Source organism: Scyliorhinus torazame, chromosome 31 (genome assembly GCF_047496885.1).
Source record: "Scyliorhinus torazame isolate Kashiwa2021f chromosome 31, sScyTor2.1, whole genome shotgun sequence".
NCBI classification, from domain to species: Eukaryota; Metazoa; Chordata; class Chondrichthyes; order Carcharhiniformes; family Scyliorhinidae; genus Scyliorhinus; species Scyliorhinus torazame.
The window spans coordinates 9,667,638-9,694,002 of NC_092737.1; the positions used below are offsets into that span (position 1 = coordinate 9,667,638).

Genomic DNA, 26,365 nt, shown 5'->3' on the forward strand with positions numbered 1-26,365 from the left:
AGTGGGGGGGAGAGAGAGACTACAACTCGAGTGGGGGGGGAGAGAGAGACTACAACTCGAGTGGGGGGGGGAAGAGAGAGACTACAACTCGAGTGGGGGGGGGAGAGAGAGACTACAACTCGAGTGGGGGGGGGAGAGAGAGACTACCACTCGAGTGGGGGGGGGAGAGAGAGACCACAACTCGAGTGGGGGGGAGGCGAGAGAGACCACAACTCGAGTGGGGGGGGGGGAGGAGAGAGAGACCACAACTCGGGTGGGGGGGGGAGGAGAGAGAGACCACAACTCGAGTGGGGGGGGGGTGAGAGAGAGACTACAACTCGAGTGGGGGGGGGGGAGAGAGAGACTACAACTCGAGTGGGGGGGGGGGAGAGCGAGACCACAACTTGAGTGGGGGGGGGAGAGAGAGACCACAACTCGAGTGGGGGGGGGAGAGAGAGACCACAACTCGAGTGGGGGGGGGGAGACAGAGACCACAACTCGGGGGTGGGGGGGGGGTGGGGTTAGAAAACTGTACGATGGCCACTGATTTTGTTTGAACACTGGGAGTTGTGCTGATCGGAACCTTCCCTATGAAGCGTTTAGAGAATGTAGCAGGTGACAAGCACCATCTAACTGGTTCCTGTTTCGCCTAGGCTCCGTAACGACACAGGATCGAGCGACCAGGATCACACTCTGACCCAGCGTTCACCAACACGTGAGAGGGCTGTGAACCGTGCTGAAAGTCCTGTGCGAGGTTTGAATACACAGTTGCCTCTTTGCCATCCCCAGGGATTTATTCTGTGATTAGCCTGTAGGCATGACTCTGCGCAGTAATCTCATCTCCAAGTAGGCATGAATTCAAGTCCCACTGCAGAAACCTGGCTACACCACTGTCAGTGCCAGTACCGAGCGAGCGGTGCACTGCTGGAAGTTGCGTCAGTCAGTCTGTTGTAGTGGCAACAATGGCACAGTGATAGGGCGGCACGGTAGCACAGTGGTTAGCACTGTTGCTTCACAGCGCCAGGGTCTCGGGTTCCATTCCCGGCTTGGGTCACTGTCTGTGCGAATCTGACATTCTCCCCGTGTCTGCGTGGGTTTCCACCGGGTGCTCCGGTTCCCTCCCTCACCTCCCGAAAGACGTGCTGTTGGGTGAATTGGACATTCTGAATTCTCCCTCCGTGTACCCGAACAGGCCCCGGAGTGTGGCGACTAGGGGCTTTTCACAGTAACTTCATTGCAGTGTTAATGTAAGTCTACTTGTGACAATAATAAAGATTATTATTAGTGCCCCGGGCTGGAGTGAGTTACAATCACTTTTCCCTCTGAGCGTCTAAACGCATCTGGGAAAGAGGCTAATTCATTCCACTGCTACCCCAAAATGGGATGAGGCAGGTTATTGAGAGAGACTCAAGTCAGAGACATCTGTTGGTGCAAAGGCCCCAACAGTCTGATGTAGTAGTCAGGGAAAAAAGCAGAGCAAACAGGGATTAGTTTGGGATTGTTATACAGAATAATGAATCTTGTAATACAGGAGGAGCTCCAATGGGATTGGTACAGGGCTATGGGGAGAGAGCGAGGCAGTGGGATTAGTTTGGGATTGATACAGGGCTATGGAGAGAGTGGGGCAGTGGGATTAGTTTGGGGATTGATACAGGGCTATGGAGAGAGTGGGACAGTGGGATTAGTTTGGGGATTGATACAGGGATGTGGGGGGAGAGTGGGGCAGTGGGATTAGTTTGGGGATTGATACAGGGATGTGGGGGAGAGTGGGGCAGTGGGATTAGTTTGGGATTGATACAGGGCTATGGAGAGAGTGGGGCAGTGGGATTAGTTTGGGGATTGATACAGGGCTATGGGGAGAGAGTGGGGCAGTGGGATTAGTTTGGGATTGATACAGGGCTATGGAGAGAGTGGGGCAGTGGGATTAGTTTGGGGATTGATACAGGGCTATGGGGAGGGAGTGGGGCAGTGGGATTAGTTTGGGATTGATACAGGGCTATGGAGAGAGTGGGGCAGTGGGATTAGTTTGGGGATTGATACAGGGATGTGGGGGGAGAGTGGGGCAGTGGGATTAGTTTGGGATTGATACAGGGCTATGGAGAGAGTGGGGCAGTGGGATTAGTTTGGGGATTGATACAGGGCTATGGGGAGAGAGTGGGGCAGTGGGATTAGTTTGGGATTGATACAGGGCTATGGGGAGAGAGTGGGACAGTGGGATTAGTTTGAGATTGATACAGGGCTATGGGGAGAGAGCGGGGCAGTGGGATTAGTTTGGGGATTGATACAGGCCTACGGGGAGAGAGTGGGGCAGTGGGATTAGTTTGGGGATTGATACAGACCTATGGGGAGAGAGTGGGGCAGTGGGATTAGTTTGGGATTGATACAGGGCTGTGGGGAGAGAGTGGGGCAGTGGGATTAGTGTGGGGATTGATACAGGGCTATGGAGAGAGTGGGGCAGTGGGATTAGTTTGGGATTGATACAGGGCTATGGGGAGAGAGTGGGACAGTGGGATTAGTTTGTGATTGATACAGGGCTATGGGGAGAGAGCGGGGCAGTGGGATTAGTTTGGGATTGATACAGGGCTATGGGGGGAGAGTGGGACAGTGGGATTAGTTTGGGGATTGATACAGGGCTATGGCGAGAGAGCGGGGCAGTGGGATTAGTTTGGGGATTGATACAGGGCTATGGAGAGAGTGGGGCAGTGGGATTAGTTTGGGATTGATACAGGGCTATGGCGAGAGAGCGGGGCAGTGGGATTAGTTTGGGGATTGATACAGGGCTATGGAGAGAGTGGGGCAGTGGAATTAGTTTGGGATTGATACAGGGCTATGGGGAGAGAGTGGGACAGTGGGATTAGTTTGTGATTGATACAGGGCTATGGGGAGAGAGCTGGGAGTGGGATTAGTTTGGGGATTGATACAGGGCTATGGGGAGAGAGTGGGGCAGTGGGATTAGTTTGGGATTGATACAGGACTATGGGGAGAGAGTGGGGCAGTGGGATTAATATTGGACACCAGTCTATGGGGAGAGAGCGGAACAGTGGGATTAGTTTGAGGATTGATATAGGGCTATGGGGAGAGAGCGGGGCAGTGGGATTAGTTTGAGATTGATAACAGGGCTATGGTTGAGAGCGGGACAGTGGGATTAGTTTGGGATTGATACAGGGCTATGGGGAGAGAGTGGGGCAGTGGGATTAGTTTGGGGATTGATACAGGGCTAGGGGGAGAGAGAGGGGCAGTGGGATTAGTTTATGGATTGATACAGGGCTATGGGGAGAGAGCGGGGAGTGGGATTAGTTTATGGATTAATACAGGGGTATGGGGAGAGAGCGGGGCAGTGGGACTGGTTTGGGGATTGATACAGGGCTATGGGGAGAGAGCAGTGCATTTGGTGATCGACCTTGATCAGATAGAATAGACTGAAGCTAAACTCTGACTTTCATCTTGTGAGTTTAAACAGTGTTCAACAGTTAAGTTGGGCTAAATTGTGATTTCAGTCCTGAGGGTTCAGATGTTAAATATTGACGATGTCCATCTGTTCAAATCAAAAGTGTCCACAGCAGGAGCTGTGGAAGAACTGGAACGTTTCCCAGTCAGCGTTCCGTCCTCAGCCATTAAAAGTATATTCCTAGCCATTTAGTCATTACTGCTTGTGGCATTGTAATGTGCACAAAGTGGCTGCTGACTTCCTTACGCTGCAGTGAGAGCACTGCGAGAATAAACTATTGTAGATAAGGGGTGTGCGGTGTGAAAGTAGAGTGGTCCAAATGCAGTCTTTCTTCCTTCTTTCAAAGATCTCAGCTTCGCCAAGGCTTGCCAGGAGTTCCACACAGACTCAGAGGATGTGGAGGAGGCCACAATGAGCCCCTGCTCAGCCCTGCCAATCGCCCACTCGACCGACTGCTCACCACAGCCAGAGCACCTCCCCCACCGCGGAGACATCTCGCAGATGGTGGCTCGGCGATTCCACCTCAGGGACAAGGCCTTCCTCCTCCAAACATTTGGTCTGCAGCCCTCGATCTTCTCCGGTACCCCAGTTGATCAGACAGAGGATCTCGAACATTGCGAAACATCGTGTCACCATGGATATTACACTGTCACCATTTTAGGTAAAGGGAGTTTGGGAAACGGGGTCAATTTTTCACTGCTGTTATCGCCACATGTGGGCAGCTTGTTTCGGGGGTCCTAAGCCTTAACAGGCCTGCTGGTACAAACAAGCTTTGGGATTCTGACAAAGCTGTAAGAGCAAGGGGCAGTGAATTAGTATAGATACAAGTCTATGGGCAAAGGTGGGACAGTGGGATTAGTATTGGACACCAGTCTAAGGGGAGAGTGTGGGACAGTGGGATTAGTATTGGACACCAGTCTATGGGGAGAGTGTGGGGCAGTGAATTAGTATAGATACAAGTCTATGGGCAAAGGTGGGACAGTGGGATTAGTATTGGACACCAGTCTATGGGGAGAGTGTGGGGCAGTGGGATTAGTATTGGACACCAGTCTATGGGGAGAGTGTGGGGCAGTGGGATTAGTATTGGACACCAGTCTGTGGGGAGAGTGTGGGGCAGTGGGATTAGTATTGGACACCAGTCTATGGGGAGAGTGTGGGGCAGTGGGATTAGTATTGGACACCAGTCTGTGGGGAGAGTGTGGGGCAGTGGGATTAGTATTGGACACCAGTCTATAGGGAGAGTGCGGGACAGCGGGATTAGTATTGGACACCAGTCTATGGGGAGCGTGTGGGGCAGTGGGATTAGTATTGGACACCAGTCTGTGGGGAGAGTGTGGGGCAGTGGGATTAGTATTGGACACCAGTCTGTGGGGAGAGTGTGGGGCAGTGGGATTAGTATTGGACACCAGTCTATGGGGAGAGTGTGGGGCAGTGGAATTAGTATTGGACACCAGTCTGTGGGGAGAGTGTGGGACAGTGGGATTAGTATTGGATACCAGTCTATGGGAAGAATGTGGGACAGTGGGATTAATATTGGACACCAGTCTATGGGGAGAGTGTGGGACAGTGGGATTAGTATTGGACACCAGTCTATAGGGAGAGTGTGGGGCAGTGGGATGAGTATTGGACACCAGTCTATGGGGAGAGTGTGAGACAGTGGGATTAGTATTGGGCACCAATCTATGGGGAGAGTGTGGGGCAGTGGGATTATTATTGGACACCAGTCTATAGGGAGTGTGTGGGGGAGTGGGATTAGTATTGGACACCAGTCTATGGGGAGAGTGTGTGACAGTGGGATTAGTATTGGACACAAGTCTATGGGGAGGGTGTGGGACAGTGGGATTAGTATTGGACACCAGTCTATGGGGAGAGTGTGGGACAGTGGGATTAGTATTGGACACAAGTCTATAGGAAGAGTGTGGGGCAGTGGGATTAGTATTGGACACCAGTCTATGGTGAGAGTGTGGGACAGTGGGATTAGTATTGGACACCAGTCTATGGGGAGAGTGTGGGGCAGTGGGATTAGTATTGGATACCAGTCTATAGGGAGAGTGTGGGGCAGTGGGATTAGTATTGGACACCAGTCTATAGGGAGAGTGTGGGGCAGTGGGATTAGTATTGGACACCAATCTATAGGGAGTGTGGGGCAGTGGGATTAGTATTGGACACCAGTCAATGGGGAGAGTGTGGGGCAGTGGGATTAGTATTGGACACCAGTCTATAGGGAGAGTGTGGGGCAGTGGGATTAGTATTGGTCACCAGTCTATGGGGAGAGTGTGGGGCAGTGGAATTAGTATTGGACACCAGTCTATGGGGAGGATGAGAGGCAGTGGGATTAGTATTGGTCACCAGTCTATGGGGAGAGTGGGGGACAGTGGGATTAGTATTGGACACCAGTCTATGGGGAGAGTGAGGGGCAGTGGGATTAGTATTGGACACCAGTCTATGGGGAGAGTGTGGGGCAGTGGAATTAGTATTGGACACCAGTCTATAGAGAGAGTGTGGGACAGTGGGATTAGTATTGGACACCAGTCTATGGGGAGAGTGCGGGACAGTGGGATTAGTATTGGACACCAGTCTATGGGGAGAGTGTGGGGCAGTGGGATTAGTATTGGACACCAGTCTATGGGGAGGGTGAGGGGCAGTGGGATTAGTATTGGACACCAGTCTATGGGGAGAGTGTGGGGCAGTGGAATTAGTATTGGACACCAGTCTATAGAGAGAGTGTGGGACAGTGGGATTAGTATTGGACACCAGTCTATGGGGAGAGTGCGGGACAGTGGGATTAGTATTGGACACCAGTCTATGGGAAGAGTGTGGGGCAGTGGGATTAGTATTGGACACCAGTCTATGGGAAGAGTGTGGGGCAGTGGGATTAGTATTGGACACCAGTCTATGGGGAGGGTGAGGGTAAGTGGGATTAGTATTGGACACCAGTCTGTGGGGAGAGTGGGGGACAGTGGGATTAGTATTGGACACCAGTCTATGGGGAGAGTGCGGAGCAGTGGGATTAGTATTGGACACCAGTCTATGGGGAGAGGGTGGGACAGTGGGATTAGTATTGGACACCAGCCGAAAGGGAGAGTGTGGGGCAGTGGGATTAGTATTGGACACCAGTCTATAGGGAGTGTGGAACAGTGGGATTAGTATTGGACACCAGTCTATAGGGAGAGTGTGGGGCAGTGAGATTAGTATTGGACACCATCCTGTGGGGAGAGTGTGGGACAGTGGGATTAGTATTGGACACCAGTCTATGGTGAGAGTGTGGGGCAGTGGGATTAGTATTGGACACCAGTCTATGGGGAGAGTGTGGGACAGTGGGATTAGTATTGGACACCAGTCTATGGGGAGCGTGTGGGGCAGTGGGATTAGTATTGGGCACCAGTCTATGGGGAGAGTGTGGGACAGTGGGATTAGTATTGGACACCAGTCTATGGGGAGAGTGTAGGGCAGTGGGATTAGTATTGGACACCAGTCTATGGGGAGAGTGCGGGGCAGGGGGATTAGTATTGGATACCAGTCTATAGAGAGAGTGCGGGACAGTGGGATTAGTATTGGACACCAGACTCTCGGGAGAGTGCGGGACAGTGGGATTAGTATTGGACACCAGTCTATAGGGAGTGTGGGGCAGTGGGATTAGTATTGGACACCAGTCTTTGGGAAGAGTGCGGGACAGTGGGATTAGCATTGGACACCAGTCTATAGGGAGTGTGGGACAGTGGGATTAGTATTGGACACCAGTCTATGGGGAGAGTGTGGGGCAGTGGGATTAGTATTGGACACCAGTCTATGGGGAGAGTGTGGGGCAGTGAGATTAGTATTGGACACCAGTCTATGGGGAGAGTGTGGGACAGTGGGATTAGTATTGGACACCTGTCTATGGGGAGAGTGTGGGGCAGTGGGATTAGTATTGGACACCAATCTAGGGGAGAGTGTGGGACAGTGGGATTAGTATTGGACACCAGTCTGTGGGGAGAGTGTGGGGCAGTGGGATTAGTATTGGACACCAGTCTATGGGGAGAGTGTGGGGCAGTGAGATTAGTATTGGACACCAGTCTATGGGGAGAGTGTGGGACAGTGGGATTAGTATTGGACACCTGTCTATGGGGAGAGTGTGGGGCAGTGGGATTGGTATTGGACACCAATCTAGGGGAGAGTGTGGGACAGTGGGATTAGTATTGGACACCAGTCTGTGGGGAGAGTGTGGGGCAGTGGGATTAGTATTGGACACCAGTCTATGGGGAGAGTGTGGGACAGTGGGATTAGTATTGGACACCAGTCTATGGGGAGCGTGTGGGGCAGTGGGATTAGTATTGGACACCAGTCAATAGGGAGTGTGGGACAGTGGGATTAGTATTGGACACCAGTCTATGGGAAGAGTGTGGGACAGTGGGATTAGCATTGGACACCAGTCTATAGGGAGAGTGTGGGGCAGTGGGATTAGTATTGGACACCAGTCTATGGGGAGAGTGTGGGACAGTGGGATTAGTATTGGTTACCAGTCTATGGGAAGAATGTGGGACACTGGGATTAATATTGGACACCAGTCTATGGGGAGTGTGTGGGACAGTAGGATTAGTATTGGACACCAGTCTATAGGGAGAGTGTGGGGCAGTGGGATTAGTATTGGACACCAGTCTATGGGGAGAGTGTGAGACAGTGGGATTAGTATTGGGCACCAATCTATGGGGAGAGTGTGGGGCAGTGGGATTAGTATTGGACACCAGTCTATAGGGAGAGTGTGGGGGAGTGGGATTAGTATTGGACACCAGTCTATGGGGAGAGTGTGGGACAGTGGGATTAGTATTGGACACCAGTCTATGGGGAGGGTGTGAGACAGTGGGATTAGTATTGGGCACCAATCTATGGGGAGAGTGTGGTGCAGTGGGATTAGTATTGGACACCAGTCTATAGGGAGAGTGTGGGGGAGTGGGATTAGTATTGGACACCAGTCATGGGGGAGAGTGTGGGACAGTGGGATTAGTATTGGACACCAGTCTATGGGGAGAGTGTGGGGCAGTGGGATTAGTATTGGACACCAGTCTATGGGGAGAGTGTGGGGCAGTGAGATTAGTATTGGACACCAGTCTATGGGGAGAGTGTGGGACAGTGGGATTAGTATTGGACACCTGTCTATGGGGAGAGTGTGGGGCAGTGGGATTAGTATTGGACACCAATCTAGGGGAGAGTGTGGGACAGTGGGATTAGTATTGGACACCAGTCTGTGGGGAGAGTGTGGGGCAGTGGGATTAGTATTGGACACCAGTCTATGGGGAGAGTGTGGGGCAGTGAGATTAGTATTGGACACCAGTCTATGGGGAGAGTGTGGGACAGTGGGATTAGTATTGGACACCTGTCTATGGGGAGAGTGTGGGGCAGTGGGATTGGTATTGGACACCAATCTAGGGGAGAGTGTGGGACAGTGGGATTAGTATTGGACACCAGTCTGTGGGGAGAGTGTGGGGCAGTGGGATTAGTATTGGACACCAGTCTATGGGGAGAGTGTGGGACAGTGGGATTAGTATTGGACACCAGTCTATGGGGAGCGTGTGGGGCAGTGGGATTAGTATTTGACACCAGTCAATAGGGAGTGTGGGACAGTGGGATTAGTATTGGACACCAGTCTATGGGAAGAGTGTGGGACAGTGGGATTAGCATTGGACACCAGTCTATAGGGAGAGTGTGGGGCAGTGGGATTAGTATTGGACACCAGTCTATGGGGAGAGTGTGGGACAGTGGGATTAGTATTGGTTACCAGTCTATGGGAAGAATGTGGGACACTGGGATTAATATTGGACACCAGTCTATGGGGAGTGTGTGGGACAGTAGGATTAGTATTGGACACCAGTCTATAGGGAGAGTGTGGGGCAGTGGGATTAGTATTGGACACCAGTCTATGGGGAGAGTGTGAGACAGTGGGATTAGTATTGGGCACCAATCTATGGGGAGAGTGTGGGGCAGTGGGATTTGTATTGGACACCAGTCTATAGGGAGAGTGTGGGGGAGTGGGATTAGTATTGGACACCAGTCTATGGGGAGAGTGTGGGACAGTGGGATTAGTATTGGACACCAGTCTATGGGGAGGGTGTGGGACAGTGGGATTAGTATTGGACACCAGTCTATGGGGAGAGTGTGGGACAGTGGGATTAGTATTGGACACAAGTCTATAGGAAGAGTGTGGGGCAGTGGGATTAGTATTGGACACCAGTCTATGGTGAGAGTGTGGGACAGTGGGATTAGTATTGGACACCAGTCTATGGGGAGAGTGTGGGGCAGTGGGATTAGTATTGGACACCAGTCTATGGGGAGAGTGTGGGACAGTGGGATTAGTATTGGACACCTGTGTATGGGGAGAGTGTGGGGCTGTGGGATTAGTATGGGACACAAGTCTATAGGAAGAGTGTGGGGCAGTGGGATTAGTATTGGACACCAGTCTATGGTGAGAGTGTGGGACAGTGGGATTAGTATTGGACACCAGTCTATGGGGAGAGTGTGGGGCAGTGGGATTAGTATTGGATACCAGTCTATAGGGAGAGTGTGGGGCAGTGGGATTAGTACTGGACACCAGTCTATAGGGAGAGTGTGGGGCAGTGGGATTAGTATTGGACACCAGTCTATGGGGAGGATGAGGGGCACTGGGATTAGTATTGGACACCAGTCTATAGGGAGAGTGTGGCACAGTGGGATTAGTATTGGACACCAGTCTATGGGGAGAGTGTGGGGCAGTTGGATTAGTATTGGACACCAGTCTATGGGGAGGGTGAGGGGCAGTGGGATTAGTATTGGACACCAGTCTATGGGGAGACTGTGGGACAGTGGGATTAGTATTGGACACCAGTCTATGGGGAGAGTGCGGGACAGTGGGATTAGTATTGGACACCAGTCTATGGGGAGAGTGTGGGGCAGTGGAATTAGTATTGGACACCAGTCTATAGAGAGAGTGTGGGACAGTGGGATTAGTATTGGACACCAGTCTATGGGGAGAGTGCGGGACAGTGGGATTAGTATTGGACACCAGTCTATGGGAAGAGTGTGGGGCAGTGGGATTAGTATTGGACACCAGTCTATGGGAAGAGTGTGGGGCAGTGGGATTAGTATTGGACACCAGTCTATGGGGAGGGTGAGGGGCAGTGGGATTAGTATTGGACACCAGTCTGTGGGGAGAGTGGGGGACAGTGGGATTAGTATTGGACACCAGTCTATGGGAAGAATGTGGGACACTGGGATTAATATTGGACACCAGTCTATGGGGAGAGTGTGGGACAGTGGGATTAGTATTGGACACCAGTCTATAGGGAGAGTGTGGGGCAGTGGGATTAGTATTGGACACCAGTCTATGGGGAGAGTGTGAGACAGTGGGATTAGTATTGGGCACCAATCTATGGGGAGAGTGTGGGGCAGTGGGATTAGTATTGGACACCAGTCTATAGGGAGAGTGTGGGGGAGTGGGATTAGTATTGGACACCAGTCTATGGGGAGAGTGTGGGACAGTGGGATTAGTATTGGACACCAGTCTATGGGGAGGGTGTGGGACAGTGGGATTAGTATTGGACACCAGTCTATGGGGAGAGTGTGGGACAGTGGGATTAGTATTGGACACAAGTCTATAGGAAGAGTGTGGGGCAGTGGGATTAGTATTGGACACCAGTCTATGGTGAGAGTGTGGGACAGTGGGATTAGTATTGGACACCAGTCTATGGGGAGAGTGTGGGGCAGTGGGATTAGTATTGGACACCAGTCTATGGGGAGAGTGTGGGACAGTGGGATTAGTATTGGACACCTGTGTATGGGGAGAGTGTGGGGCTGTGGGATTAGTATTGGACACAAGTCTATAGGAAGAGTGTGGGGCAGTGGGATTAGTATTGGACACCAGTCTATGGTGAGAGTGTGGGACAGTGGGATTAGTATTGGACACCAGTCTATGGGGAGAGTGTGGGGCAGTGGGATTAGTATTGGATACCAGTCTATAGGGAGAGTGTGGGGCAGTGGGATTAGTATTGGACACCAGTCTATAGGGAGAGTGTGGGGCAGTGGGATTAGTATTGGACACCAGTCTATGGGGAGGATGAGGGGCAGTGGGATTAGTATTGGACACCAGTCTATAGGGAGAGTGTGGCACAGTGGGATTAGTATTGGACACCAGTCTATGGGGAGAGTGTGGGGCAGTGGGATTAGTATTGGACACCAGTCTATGGGGAGGGTGAGGGGCAGTGGGATTAGTATTGGACACCAGTCTATGGGGAGACTGTGGGACAGTGGGATTAGTATTGGACACCAGTCTATGGGGAGAGTGCGGGACAGTGGGATTAGTATTGGACACCAGTCTATGGGGAGAGTGTGGGGCAGTGGAATTAGTATTGGACACCAGTCTATAGAGAGAGTGTGGGACAGTGGGATTAGTATTGGACACCAGTCTATGGGGAGAGTGCGGGACAGTGGGATTAGTATTGGACACCAGTCTATGGGAAGAGTGTGGGGCAGTGGGATTAGTATTGGACACCAGTCTATGGGAAGAGTGTGGGGCAGTGGGATTAGTATTGGACACCAGTCTATGGGGAGGGTGAGGGGCAGTGGGATTAGTATTGGACACCAGTCTGTGGGGAGAGTGGGGGACAGTGGGATTAGTATTGGACACCAGTCTATAGGGAGAGTGTGGGGCAGTGGGATTAGTATTGGACACCAGTCTATGGGGAGAGTGTGAGACAGTGGGATTAGTATTGGGCACCAATCTATGGGGAGAGTGTGGGGCAGTGGGATTAGTATTGGACACCAGTCTATAGGGAGAGTGTGGGGGAGTGGGATTAGTATTGGACACCAGTCTATGGGGAGAGTGTGGGACAGTGGGATTAGTATTGGACACCAGTCTATGGGGAGGGTGTGGGACAGTGGGATTAGTATTGGACACCAGTCTATGGGGAGAGTGTGGGACAGTGGGATTAGTATTGGACACAAGTCTATAGGAAGAGTGTGGGGCAGTGGGATTAGTATTGGACACCAGTCTATGGTGAGAGTGTGGGACAGTGGGATTAGTATTGGACACCAGTCTATGGGGAGAGTGTGGGGCAGTGGGATTAGTATTGGACACCAGTCTATGGGAAGAGTGTGGGGCAGTGGGATTAGTATTGGACACCAGTCTATGGGGAGGGTGAGGGGCAGTGGGATTAGTATTGGACACCAGTCTGTGGGGAGAGTGTGGGACAGTGGGATTAGTATTGGACACCAGTCTATAGGGAGAGTGTGGGGCAGTGGGATTAGTATTGGACACCAGTCTATGGGGAGAGTGTGAGACAGTGGGATTAGTATTGGGCACCAATCTATGGGGAGAGTGTGGGGCAGTGGGATTAGTATTGGACACCAGTCTATAGGGAGAGTGTGGGGGAGTGGGATTAGTATTGGACACCAGTCTATGGGGAGAGTGTGGGACAGTGGGATTAGTATTGGACACCAGTCTATGGGGAGGGTGTGGGACAGTGGGATTAGTATTGGACACCAGTCTATGGGGAGAGTGTGGGACAGTGGGATTAGTATTGGACACAAGTCTATAGGAAGAGTGTGGGGCAGTGGGATTAGTATTGGACACCAGTCTATGGTGAGAGTGTGGGACAGTGGGATTAGTATTGGACACCAGTCTATGGGGAGAGTGTGGGGCAGTGGGATTAGTATTGGACACCAGTCTATGGGGAGAGTGTGGGACAGTGGGATTAGTATTGGACACCTGTGTATGGGGAGAGTGTGGGGCTGTGGGATTAGTATTGGACACAAGTCTATAGGAAGAGTGTGGGGCAGTGGGATTAGTATTGGACACCAGTCTATGGTGAGAGTGTGGGACAGTGGGATTAGTATTGGACACCAGTCTATGGGGAGAGTGTGGGGCAGTGGGATTAGTATTGGATACCAGTCTATAGGGAGAGTGTGGGGCAGTGGGATTAGTATTGGACACCAGTCTATAGGGAGAGTGTGGGGCAGTGGGATTAGTATTGGACACCAGTCTATGGGGAGGATGAGGGGCAGTGGGATTAGTATTGGACACCAGTCTATAGGGAGAGTGTGGCACAGTGGGATTAGTATTGGACACCAGTCTATGGGGAGAGTGTGGGGCAGTGGGATTAGTATTGGACACCAGTCTATGGGGAGGGTGAGGGGCAGTGGGATTAGTATTGGACACCAGTCTATGGGGAGACTGTGGGACAGTGGGATTAGTATTGGACACCAGTCTATGGGGAGAGTGCGGGACAGTGGGATTAGTATTGGACACCAGTCTATGGGGAGAGTGTGGGGCAGTGGAATTAGTATTGGACACCAGTCTATAGAGAGAGTGTGGGGCAGTGGGATTAGTATTGGACACCAGTCTATGGGGAGAGTGCGGGACAGTGGGATTAGTATTGGACACCAGTCTATGGGAAGAGTGTGGGGCAGTGGGATTAGTATTGGACACCAGTCTATGGGAAGAGTGTGGGGCAGTGGGATTAGTATTGGACACCAGTCTATGGGGAGGGTGAGGGGCAGTGGGATTAGTATTGGACACCAGTCTGTGGGGAGAGTGGGGGACAGTGGGATTAGTATTGGACACCAGTCTATGGGGAGAGTGCGGGGCAGTGGGATTAGTATTGGACACCAGTCTATGGGGAGAGTGTGGGACAGTGGGATTAGTATTGGACACCAGTCGATAGGGAGAGTTTTGAGCTCAGGAGCAGCAACCTTGTCTTCCCCTGTCCAGGGTGATCGTATCCAACCAGAAGCTGATATGAATGAAGGAAAGACTGGAAGCAGCCCTCAGGGAGCTGCGGAACGAGGAAGGGTGAAGCAGAATCTGAATTATTTTATCCCCTTCCCTCTTCCAGGCCTAAATGAAGAGCTGTCTTTAGACAGCATCTTTCTCCCTATCGTTTCCAGTTTGGATCACAGATCTATGTACCCTGCCAAGCACAGCAACACCCTGGTCTCCATCTTGGCTCATGGAGGAGCAGCATCCAAAGAACCCTGTCACATTGACACAGAGAGTTCAGAGTGTTCTCCACCTTCTCCTGGTAAGTTTTCCTTCTCGCAGTCTCTCCCCTCACTGGGCACAAGTTCCAATGTCCACTGATACTTCATCTCGGTTCACACTCATCATCTGTTATCCTCGAATTACATTGAGGTCAGGGAAACAGGCCAACAATGGCACTAACACACACCACTGCTTATGCTGCATGTGATGTTTCAATTCTGATTCCCCCATCATATCCATCTATTCTTCTGTCCCTCATGTGTTTATTCAGCGTCTCCCCTTAAATGTCTCGATAAGATTCACCTCGACCATTCTCCCCACTCCCTGTGGGAGTGAGTCCCACATTCTCCCCCAGTCCCTGTGGGAGTGAGTTCCACATTCTCCCCACTCCCTATGGGAGCGAGTCCCACATTCTCCCCACTCCCCATGGGAGCGAGTCCCACATTCTCCCCAGTCCCTGTGGGAGTGAGTTCCACATTCTCCCCACTCCCTATGGGAGCGAGTCCCACATTCTCCCCACTCCCTGTGAGAGCGAGACCCACATTCTCCCCCACTTCCCGTGGGAGCGAGTCCCACATTCTCCCCACTCCCCGTGGGAGCGAGTCCCACATTCTCCCCACTCCCTGTGAGAGCGAGACCCACATTCTCCCCAGTCCCTGTGAGAGCGAGTCCCACATTCTCCCCCACTCCCTGTTGGAGCAAGACCCATATTCTCCCCCACTTCCCGTGGGAGCGAGTCCCACATTCTCCCCCACTCCCCATGGGAGCGAGTCCCACATTCTCCCCATTCCCTGTGGGAGCGATTTCCACATTCTCCCCACTCCCTGTGGGAATGAGTTCCACATTCTCCCCACTCCCCGTGGGAGCGAGTACCACATTCTCCCCACTCCCTGTGGGAGTGAGTTCCACATTCTCCCCTTTCCCTGTGGGAGCGATTTTCACATTCTCCCCATTCCCCGTGGGAGCGAGTCCCACATTCTCCCCATTCCCTGTGGGAGCGATTTCCACATTCTCCCCATTCCCGTGGGAGTGAGTTCCACATTTTCCCCACTCCCCGTGGGAGCGATTTCCACTTTCTCCCCATTCCCCGTGGGAGCGAGTCCCACATTCTCCCCATTCCATGTGGGAGCGATTTCCACATTCTCCCCATTCCCCGTGGGAGCGAGTCCCACATTTTCCCCACTCCCCGTGGGAGCGATTTCCACATTCTTCCCATTCCCCGTGGGAGCGAGTCCCACATTCTCCCCATTCCCCGTGGGAGCGAGTCCCACATTCTCCCCATTCCATGTGGGAGCGATTTCCACATTCTCCCCATTCCCCGTGGGAGCGAGTCCCACATTCTCCCCATTCCATGTGGGAGCGAGTCCCACATTCTCCCTATTCCATGTGGGAGCGAGTCCCACATTCTCCCCACTCCCTGTGGGAGTGAGTTCCACATTCTCCCCATTCCCTGTGGGAGCGATTTCCACATTCTCCCCACTCTCTGGGAAAAGATGTTTTTCCGGAATACTCTGTTGGATTGATTAGTGACTGTCTTAAATTTCCGGCCTCCTAGTTCTGGTCTTCCCCACAAGTTGAAACAACTTTTACAATTTTACCATAATGATCTGCCGCATAATTTTAAAGATTTCTCTCAGGTTGCCCATTGACGGTCTCTTCATTGTGGGCCAGATTGGCAGAGTCCGGAAGAGCCTGCGAACCATTAAAAATGACCGGGTGGGTGGCGGGATGTGGATGTGCAGGTTCCATTTCTTGGATCCCGTCGGCAACGCCGTAAACGGCTCCCGCCCCCATTTCTGACAGATCCAGTTATTGCTTTGGAGGGGGACCAAACTCAGCAGGTCCATGAACTCGATGATGAGTTCAAACAGACCCCAATTGGCTGCTGCAAGAGCTTTAATTGGCACTGTAGGGGTCACAAATTGTTGGAGTAGCAGTGAACACTCTCAAAGGCAGATAAGGTCTGTCTAATTGTCATAATCTGAAGGTTTCTAAATGCCCCCGCTGTCAGTGAGTTCAAAATAAACCTCCTGGTTGTCTGCTTTGATTGACTGGCATAGGCTAGGGAAAAAAAGCATTTGGTCATGCAGTTTCAATGGAGCTCTTTGTTGACATTTCCCCAGGGGCTATCATTACTTTATGCTGCCCAGAGTGGAAATGGTGCGTCTTACAGCACTTTTTACTGAGAGGGCTTGACCTAACCACCTTGGAGGTAAAACCCGGCCTGTGAGCAAGAGGAGTGACGAGGATAGGTCCCATTTCCCAGCCAGGAGAGGGCGCTCTTTCCCCATGTCTATTACAGTCTTATGGGGAATGAATTAGAAACTGCCATTGGTCTGTTGCTCAGACCGTTCCATAATGGCTCAGCAAGTTTTGCTAAGGTCAGTAAAGTTCCAGGTGTGATTCCTGCCTGTCCAGAGTTAACAAAAGCAATGATAGGAGCATGGCCCCATCTGATCCAAAACTCTGCCGCCTGGCCTCCTAAATTGTGCCAAACACCCAGCAACCCTTAAAATGTAAACCTCTCCTCCTCCTGTTCAAATCCCTCCTCAGCCCTCCCTATCTCTATAACCCTATCCAGTTCTGCAACTCTTTGGGATCTTCACGCTCTCCCAATTTTGGCCTTTGAAACATCCCCCCATTCCCATCGCTCCACCATTGGTGGCCGTGCCTTCAGCTGCCTGAGCCATGAGGTCTGGGCTTCCCTCTTACAAACTCTCTCGTCCTTCATTACTAACTTTAAAACCTACTTCAAATCAAGATTTTGATCACCTGTCTGAATATATCCCGTCAGTGGCTGGGAGTCAGATTTCACTCGATAGCCACATCTCTGAACTGCCTTGGCATGTTTTACAATGTTAAGGGCGCTATATAAATGCAAGTTGCTGTTGCTAGCAGCATGTGGAGGTGGAGTAGCTCTCTTTATTCGTCATGGAGCGTAGACATCACTCGCAAAGCCAACATTGTTGCCCATGCCGAATTGCCACTTGAGAAGGTGGTAGCGAACCACTTTCTTGAACCCGCTGCAGTCCATGAGGTGTAGATACACCCACAGTGCTGTTAGGGAGGTAGTTCCAGGGTTTTGACCCAGCGACAATGAAGGAACGGCCGATATATTTCCCAGTCAGGATGGTGAGTGACTTGGAGGGGAATTTGTAGGTGGTGGGATTCCCCATGCGTTTCCTGTCCTTGCCCTTTCGGTGGTTGAGTTTGTGAGTTTCGGCAGCGCTGTTGAAGGAGCCTTGTTGAGTCGCTGCAGTGCAACTTGTAGATGGTGTACACGGCTGCCACTGTGCACGGTCGTGGAGGGAGTGAATGTTTAAATTGGTGGATTGTGGGAGGATCAAACGGGCTGCTTTGTCCTGCTTTGCGTCTCCCTCCTGATTATTCACCAATACAGGAAGCTACACAGGTGGATGAACTCACTGGTCGAGTAGCACACTACCACTCACTACCCAGCTTCACTTGTAGCCAGGTGGGGGTAACCAGGCCTGTACCGAGAAGAGAAAGTTGAATTTAGGAGAAGGAACAAAATAGGAAGTGGCATTCCTGCAGGGTGCCTTTCACAATCTCTGGACACCCGAAAGCACCACACAGCAAGATCCCACTAACTACAGAGTGCCCACGCCCACGTTGTGAGCTCACATTTCCTGACTCAAGACATTAAGACGTGGGAGCAGACGGAGGCCATTCGCCCCATCGACTCCGCTCCCCCATTCAATGAAATCATGGCTGATCTGATATAATCCTCAGATCCACTTTCCCGCCTTATCCCCATCACCCTCGATTGCCTCACTAGTTAAAACTCTCTCTCTCAGCCTCAAACACACTAAAGGTGAGAGAGAGAGAGAGATACCCACTGAACACAGCTGACTGGATGTTGAAAAGCAAACCAAGAAGGGGACGAGGAATTATTATTTGAAATATAAATCGTTGGTTTGCTTATTGACAGGTGACATTCTGACATCTGCGACAGACCTGGAGGAAATGCTCTTCATCTTAATCCTTGACATCTGCAACCAAGGAGGCAGCAGTGTTGAAGTTGTTCTCAATCGTGCCTACGCACAGCACCGGGTTCTGTGAACCATTCCGGCCTATCTTTCCTCCTGGACTCCGGAATATCTGCACAGATTGGATCGCTTCCAATTCTGGATCTCAGTGGAATTTGAAATCTATGTTTATGCTGTTTCATGTGTTGGATTTCTAAAAAGAAAAATTATTGTTTCTGTTCCTAAGGAACTGTATCAATCTCTGTGATTGCTTCTCATTAGAGATAGAGCCTCCCTAAATTGTGAATGCACACCCTTATTCTCTGAACCGCCCCCCCCCCCCCCATCCAATCCTTATCAACTGGGACATGGGAGATTGTTGGGACACCTGTCCTGGGAGTGTTTGATGGGAACAGTGTAGAGGGAGCTTTACTCTGTATCTAACCCCGTACTGTTGCTGTCCTGGGAGTGTTTGATGGAAACAGTGTAGAGGGAGCATTACTCTGTATCTAACCCCGTACTGTTGCTGTCCTGGGAGTGTTTGATGGGGACAGTGTAGAGGGAGCTTTACTCTGTATCTAACCCCGTGCTGTACCTGTCCTGGGAGTGTTTGATGGGGACAGTGCAGAGGGAGCTTTACTCTGTATCTAACCCCGTACTGTTGCTGTCCTGGGAGTGTTTGATGGAAACAGTGTAGAGGGAGCTTTACTCTGTATCTAACCCTGTGCTGTACCTGTCCTGGGAGTGTTTGATGGGGACAGTGTAGAGGGAGCTTTACTCTGTATCTAACCCCGTGCTGTACCTGTCCTGGGAGTGTTTGATGGAAACAGTGTAGAGGGAGCTTTACTCTGTATCTAACCCTGTGCTGTACCTGTCCTGGGAGTGTTTGATGGGGACAGTGTAGAGGGAACTTTACTCTGTATCTAACCCCGTACTGTTGCTGTCCTGGGAGTGTTTGATGGAAACAGTGCAGAGGGAGCTTTACTCTGTATCTAACCCTGTGCTGTACCTGTCCTGGGAGTGTTTGATGGGGACAGTGTAGAGGGAGCTTTACTCTGTATCTAACCCCGTGCTGTACCTGTCCTGGGAGTGTTTGATGGAAACAGTGTAGAGGGAGCTTTACTCTGTATCTAACCCTGTGCTGTACCTGTCCTGGGAGTGTTTGATGGGGACAGTGTAGAGGGAGCTTTACTCTGTATCTAACCCCGTGCTGTACCTGTCCTGGGAGTGTTTAATGGGGACAGTGTAGAGGGAGCTTTACTCTGTATCTAACCCCGTGCTGTACCTGTCCTGGGAGTGTTTGATGGGGACAGTGTAGAGGGAGCTTTACTCTGTATCTAACCCCGTGCTGTACCTGTCCTGGGAGTGTTTGATGGGAACAGTGTAGAGGGAGCTTTACTCTGTATCTAACCCCGTGCTGTACCTGCCCTGGGAGTGTTTGATGGGGACAGTGTGGAGTGAGCTTTACTCTGTATCTAACCCCATGCTGTACCTGTCCTGGGAGTGTTTAATGGGGACAGTGTAGAGGGAGCTTTACTCTGTATCTAACCCCGTGCTGTACCTGTCCTGGGAGTGTTTGATGGGGACAGTGTAGAGGGAGCTTTACTCTGTATCTAACCCCGTGCTGTACCTGTCCTGGGAGTGTTTGATGGGGACGGTGTAGAGGGAGCTTTACTCTGTATCTAACCCCGTGCTGTACCTGTCCTGGGAGTGTTTGATGGGGACAGTGTAGAGGGACCTTAACTCTGTATCTAACCCCGTGCTGTACCTGTCCTGGGACTGTTTGATGGAGACAGTGTAGAGGGAGCTTTACTCTGTATCTAACCCCATGCTGTACCTGTCCTGGGAGTATTTGATGGGGACAGTGTAGAGGGAGCTTTACTCTGTATCTAACCCCGTGCTGTACCTGTCCTGGGAGTGTTTGATGGGGACAGTGTAGAGGGAGCTTTACTCTGTATCTAACCCCGTGCTGTACCTGTCCTGGGAGTGTTTGATGGGGACAGTGTAGAGGGAGCTTTACTCTGTATCTAACCCCGTGCTGTACCTGTCCTGGGAGTGTTTGATGGGGACAGTGTGGAGTGAGCTTTACTCTGTATCTAACCCCGTGCTGTACCTGTCCTGGGAGTGTTTGATGGGGACGGTGTAGAGGGAGCTTTACTGTGTATCTAACCCCGTGCTGTACCTGTCCTGGGAGTGTTTGATGGGGACAGTGTAGAGGGAGCTTTACTCTGTATCTAACCCCGTGCTGTACCTGTCCTGGGACTGTTTGATGGAGACAGTGTAGAGGGAGCTTTACTCTGTATCTAACCCCATGCTGTACCTGTCCTGGGAGTATTTGATGGGGACAGTGTAGAGGGAGCTTTACTCTGTATCTAACCCCGTGCTGTACCTGTCCTGGGAGTGTTTGATGGGGACAGTGTAGAGGGAGCTTTACTCTGTATCTAATCCCGTGCTGTACCTGTCCTGGGAGTGTTTGATGGGGACAGTGTAGAGGGAGGGAGCTTTACTCTGTATCTAACCCCGTGCTGTACCTGTCCTGGGAGTGTTTGATGGGGACAGTGTAGAGGGAGCTTTACTCCCTATCTAACCCCGTGCTGTGCCTGTCCTGGGAGTGTTTGATGGGACATTTTGCTCTTTATCTAAGTTGTACTATACGTGGCCCCCACTTGCCCAGAGCATCACTTCAGTGAGGGCAAACTTTGCTTCAAGGTTTATCATTATCTGTCTGCCAATGGCCGGCTGGATGAAGGGAACGAATTGGCGTTCTACCTGAAGGCCCCGGTTTTATACTTGGCAAGTTCTGAGTCGGGTGATCTAAAAAACTGACCAGGATTGATCCAGTGTCACAGTGGGTGGGGGGGGGGGGGGGGAGAGATAGAAACCCGGGGGAAAATACGTATTTTCTTAAGTAACTTGTTCATCATGGACAAGTTGGACACCCTTGTCGCAAATATAAGTTTGGCTATATGTAGTCACAGCTGGCTAAAACAAGAAAAAAATTATGTTGAAAGAAAAATGTTAATTTAATTTTATGGGTGTTTTGAAATCGGGCAATTGAGTCACTTGCTTTTTATGTAAAATTGGACTCTACCTTTCCTACATTTATTTCATGCTGTTTAGATTTTAAAGTTTTCGGCAGGGATCAGATTAGTTACAGAAAACGCAGTAGGCTGGTGAACAGCAGGGTAACCGGGCAGGACGTTCCTTCTTGGATTTGATCAGATTGTGGAGTCTTGCTGTGCACTGTTTGTCCGGTTTGGGGGGGCGGGGGGGGGGGACTTTGTTTTCCGCTCAAACATTGTTTCCCTGATTTGAATTTCTCAAACCCTCTTGATTATAAACTCCGTTTTCAAAGGTGCTATTGCTGAATTGTAGCCCTAAGGACCCAGCTGATCTGCCAAATACCCGAGCATCTCCCCCCCTGGTCTTACACCTCCACACGTGTGGAGAGAGGAGAAGCCCAACTTGCTGAATCCGCTATCAGTCAGATTTCCTCCCCACACTCTTTCTTTTGAGCCTTTTGCTCTCCAGGTCCTGTGTTTTTTTTTTGGTGCGGTTGGGGGGGGTGGGGGGGGGGGGGTGATATTTGCTTTATTTCTTGTCTTGGAGGCACTGAGTAATGTTCGGGTCCGGTATCGTCGAGGAAGTGGCAGCCCAGCTACCACTCATCAAGGGTGAACCTCGATAGTATGGCGGCTATTCAGCAGAGGCCAGCACAGCTTCACCCTGTCCCCATGTAACATTTCCTTATTTCATTGCTGTTTCAGACGTACTTATTGGCTGAGGAGGGCTTAGTGACGTTCTGAGGCCCTGTCCCTTTCTGCTGAATGTTCCTGGGCGCTGCCCTGCTATTTACTCGATTGAGGAAGGGCGAGTTTGCATCTAGAATCTCAGTAATCTTCCCCTGAAGAGAGAACCTTTGTGGGCGGCAGGAGTCTGGTGTCCCTGGTGAGGGATTTAACAAATGGATAGACCTGTTCTGTCTGATTTATTTTTTTATTTACTGTACATTGTGAAAAGTTATTTCAACAAGATAAAGGTTTGTATATTTTGGCGCCATTCTCGCACTCTTCCGTTAATCCTTCATGTTTCATCGCCGACTTTGGGTATTCGAGTGCAGCAGCTAAAATCAAAGAACTAGAATTGATCTGCCCAGATTGAGAACAGAGAGAAATGGGCATTTGGCCTGGGTGAGCAGAGTGGCTCACAGCAGAGAGACTCGGATATTCCCTGTTCCTCTTCCGCTGTCATCAGCCAAGAGCTGCAAACGTCCTGAAAGTTTCTGGGAACGCCCCAGGACCACTGCACCCTGTCGGCCAGGCTCAAGGAGCTGCACAGTTGGTGCAACTTGAGATTCTCTGAGCGGTTGGAAAGCTGCTCTAATCAGCCGGCAACACATTTTCCACCCAGTCGCCAAACACCACAGTACCGCTGTGGTTAAGGAGTATGTCCTTCCAGAGACCACGAGGCAGAGCCAGACCCACTTGCCCTGGAATGATTTCGAGCAGAAGGCACTAAAACCGTGCTTCCCCCACACGCTCCAGGCTGACCAAGTTAGCAGCCCAGGACGCCACATCTCCATGCTGACCAGGTGAAAAGCCCAGAACTCCATCCCTGCAACCTGACCAGGTTAGAAGACCAGGACTCCATCCCTCCATGCTGACCAGGTTAGCAGTCCAGGACTCCATCCCTCCATACTGACCAGGTTAGAAGCCCAGGACTCCATCCCTCCATGCTGAACATGTTAGCAGCCCAGGACCCCATGCAGACCAGGTTAGAAGCCCAGGACTCCATCCCTCCATGCTGACCAGGTTAGAAGCCCAGGACTCCATCCCTCCATCCTGACCAGGTTAGAAGCCCAGGACTCCATCCCTCCGTACTGACCAGGTTAGAAGCCCAGGACTCCATCCCTCCATGCTGACCTGGTTAGAAGCCCAGGACTCCATGACTGACCAGGTTAGAAGCCCAACTCCATCCCTCCATGCTGACCAGTTGAGAAGCCCAGGACTCCATCCCTCCAAGCTGACCAGGTTAGAAGCCCGGGACTCCATCCCTCCATACTGACCAGGTTAGAAGCCCAGGACTCCATCCCTCCATACTGACCAGGTTAGAAGCCCAGGACTCCATCCCTCCAAGCTGACCAGGTTAGAAGCCCAGGACCCCATGCAGACCAGGTTAGAAGTCCAGGACTCCATGCTGACCAGGTTAGAAGCCCGGGACTCCATCACTCCAAGCTGACCAGGTTAGAAGCCCAGGACTCCATCCCTCCATACTGACCAGGTTAGAAGCGCAGGACTCCATGCTGACCAGGTTAGAAGCCCAGGACTCCATCCCTCCATGCTGACCAGGTTAGAAGTCCAGGACTCCATTGCTCCATACTGACCAGGTTAGAAGCCCAGGACTCCATCCCTCCATGCTGACCAGGTTAGAAGCCCAGGACTCCATCCCTCCATGCTGACCAGGTTAGAAGCCCAGGACTCCATCCCTCCATACTGACCAGGTTAGAAGCCCAGGACTCCATCCCTCCATACTGACCAGGTTAGAAGCCCAGGACTCCATTCCTCCATGCTGACCTGGTTAGAAGCCCAGGACTCCATGCTGACCAGGTTAGAAGCCCAACTCCATCCCTCCATACTGTCCAGGTTAGAAGCCCAGGACTCCATCGCTCCAAGCTGACCAGGTTAGAAGCCCAGGACTTCATGCTGACCAGGTTAGAAGCTCAAGACTTCATCCCGCTATGCTGACCAGGTGAGAAGCCCAGGACTCCATCCCTCCAAGCTGACCAGGTTAGAAGCCCAGGACTTCATGCTGACCAGGTTAGAAGCTCAAGACTTCATCCCGCTATGCTGACCAGGTGAGAAGCCCAGGACTCCATCCCTCCAAGCTGACCAGGTTAGAAGCCCAGGACTCCATCCCTCCATGCTGACCAGGTTAGCAGTCCAGGACTCCATCCCTCCAAGCTGACCAGGTTAGAAGCCCAGGACTCCATCCCTCCATGCTGACCAGATGAGAAGCCCAGGACTCCATCCCTCCAAGCTGACCAGGTTAGAAGACCAGGACTCCATGCTGACCAGGTTAGCAGTCCAGGACTCCATCCCTCCATACTGACCAGGTTAGAAGCCCAGGACTCCATCCCTCCATGCTGAACATGTTAGCAGCCCAGGACCCCATGCAGACCAGGTTAGAAGCCCAGGGCTCCATCCCTCCATGCTGACCAGGTTAGCAGTCCAGGACTCCATACTGACCAGGTTAGAAGCCCAGGACTCCATCCCTCCAAGCTGACCAGGTTATAAGCCCATGACCCCATGCTGACCAGGTTAGAAGCCCAGGACTCCATCCCTCCATGCTGACCAGGTGAGAAGCCCAGGACTCCATCCCTCCAAGCTGACAAGGTTAGAAGCCCGGGACTCCATCCCTCCATACTGACCAGGTTAGAAGCCCAGGACTCCATCCCTCCATACTGACCAGGTTAGAAGCCCAGGACTCCATCCCTCCAAGCTGACAAGGTTAGAAGCCCAGGACTCCCTCCATGCTGACCAGGTTAGAAGCCCGGGACTCCATCCCTCCATACTGACCAGGTTAGAAGCCCAGGACTCCATCCCTACATACTGACCAGGTTAGAAGCCCAGGACTCCATCCCTCCAAGCTGACCAGGTTAGAAGCCCAGGACTCCACCTCTCCATGCTGACCAGGTTAGAAGCCCAGGACTCCATCCCTCCAAGCTGACCAGGTTAGAAGCCCAGGACTCCATCCCTCCATGCTGACCATGTTAGAAGCCCAGGACTCCATGCTGACCAGGTTAGAAGCCCAGGACTCCATCCCTCCATATTGACCAGGTTAGAAGCCCAGGACTCCATCCCTCCATGCTGACCAGGTTAGAAGCCCAGGACTCCATCCCTCCAAGCTGACCAGGTTAGAAGCCCAGGACTCCACCTCTCCATGCTGACCAGGTTAGAAGCCCCGGACTCCATCCCTCCAAGCTGACCAGGTTAGAAGCCCAGGACACCATGCAGACCAGGTTAGAAGCCCAGGACTCCATCCCTCCATGCAGACCAGGTTAGAAGCCCAGGACCCCATGCAGACCAGGTTAGAAGCCCAGGACTCCATCCCGCCATGCTCACCAGGTGAGAAGCCCAGGACTCCATCCCTCCAAGCTGACCATGTTAGAAGCCCAGGACTCCATGCTGACCAGGTTAGAAGCCCAGGACTCCATCCCTCCATATTGACCAGGTTAGAAGCCCAGGACTCCATCCCTCCATGCTGACCAGGTTAGAAGCCCAGGACTCCATCCCTCCAAGCTGACCAGGTTAGAAGCCCAGGACTCCACCTCTCCATGCTGACCAGGTTAGAAGCCCCGGACTCCATCCCTCCAAGCTGACCAGGTTAGAAGCCCAGGACCCCATGCAGACCAGGTTAGAAGCCCAGGACTCCATCCCTCCATGCAGACCAGGTTAGAAGCCCAGGACCCCATGCAGACCAGGTTAGAAGCCCAGGACTCCATCCCGCCATGCTCACCAGGTGAGAAGCCCCGGACTCCATCCCTCCAAGCTGACCAGGTTAGAAGCCCAGGACCCCATACTGACCAGGTTAGAAGCCCAGGACTCCATCCCTCCATGCCGACCAGGTTAGAAGCCCGGGACTCCATACTGACCAGGTTAGAAGCCCAGGACTCCATCCCTCCATGCTGACCAGTTTAGAAGCCCAGGACTCCATCCCTCCAAGCTGACCAGGTTAGAAGCCCAGGACTCCATGCTGACCAGGTTAGAAGCCCAGGACTCCACCTCACCATGCTGACCAGGTTAGAAGCCAAGGACTCCATCCCTCCATGCTGACCATGTTAGCAGCCCAGGACTCCACCTCTCCATACTGACCAGGTTAGAAGCCCGGGACTCCATACTGACCAGGTTAGAAGCCCAGGACCCCATGCAGACCAGGTTAGAAGCCCCGGACTCCATCCCCCCA

General features: G+C 52.0%; 1 protein-coding gene across 1 annotated transcript in view; it reads left to right on the forward strand.

The window, feature by feature from the left end:
- LOC140404661 (RPA-related protein RADX-like) overlaps positions 1-18,649 on the forward strand; it is a 51,937-nt gene extending 33,288 nt beyond the window's left edge. The window contains exons 12-15 of the mRNA XM_072493289.1: positions 633-733; positions 3,774-4,088; positions 14,269-14,454; positions 18,367-18,649. Coding sequence (XP_072349390.1) covers positions 633-733; positions 3,774-4,088; positions 14,269-14,454; positions 18,367-18,497 — 733 coding nt within the window. The 3' untranslated portion in view covers positions 18,498-18,649. The remainder of the gene's footprint in view (positions 1-632; positions 734-3,773; positions 4,089-14,268; positions 14,455-18,366) is intronic.
- The last annotated feature ends 7,716 nt before the right edge of the window (positions 18,650-26,365 follow it).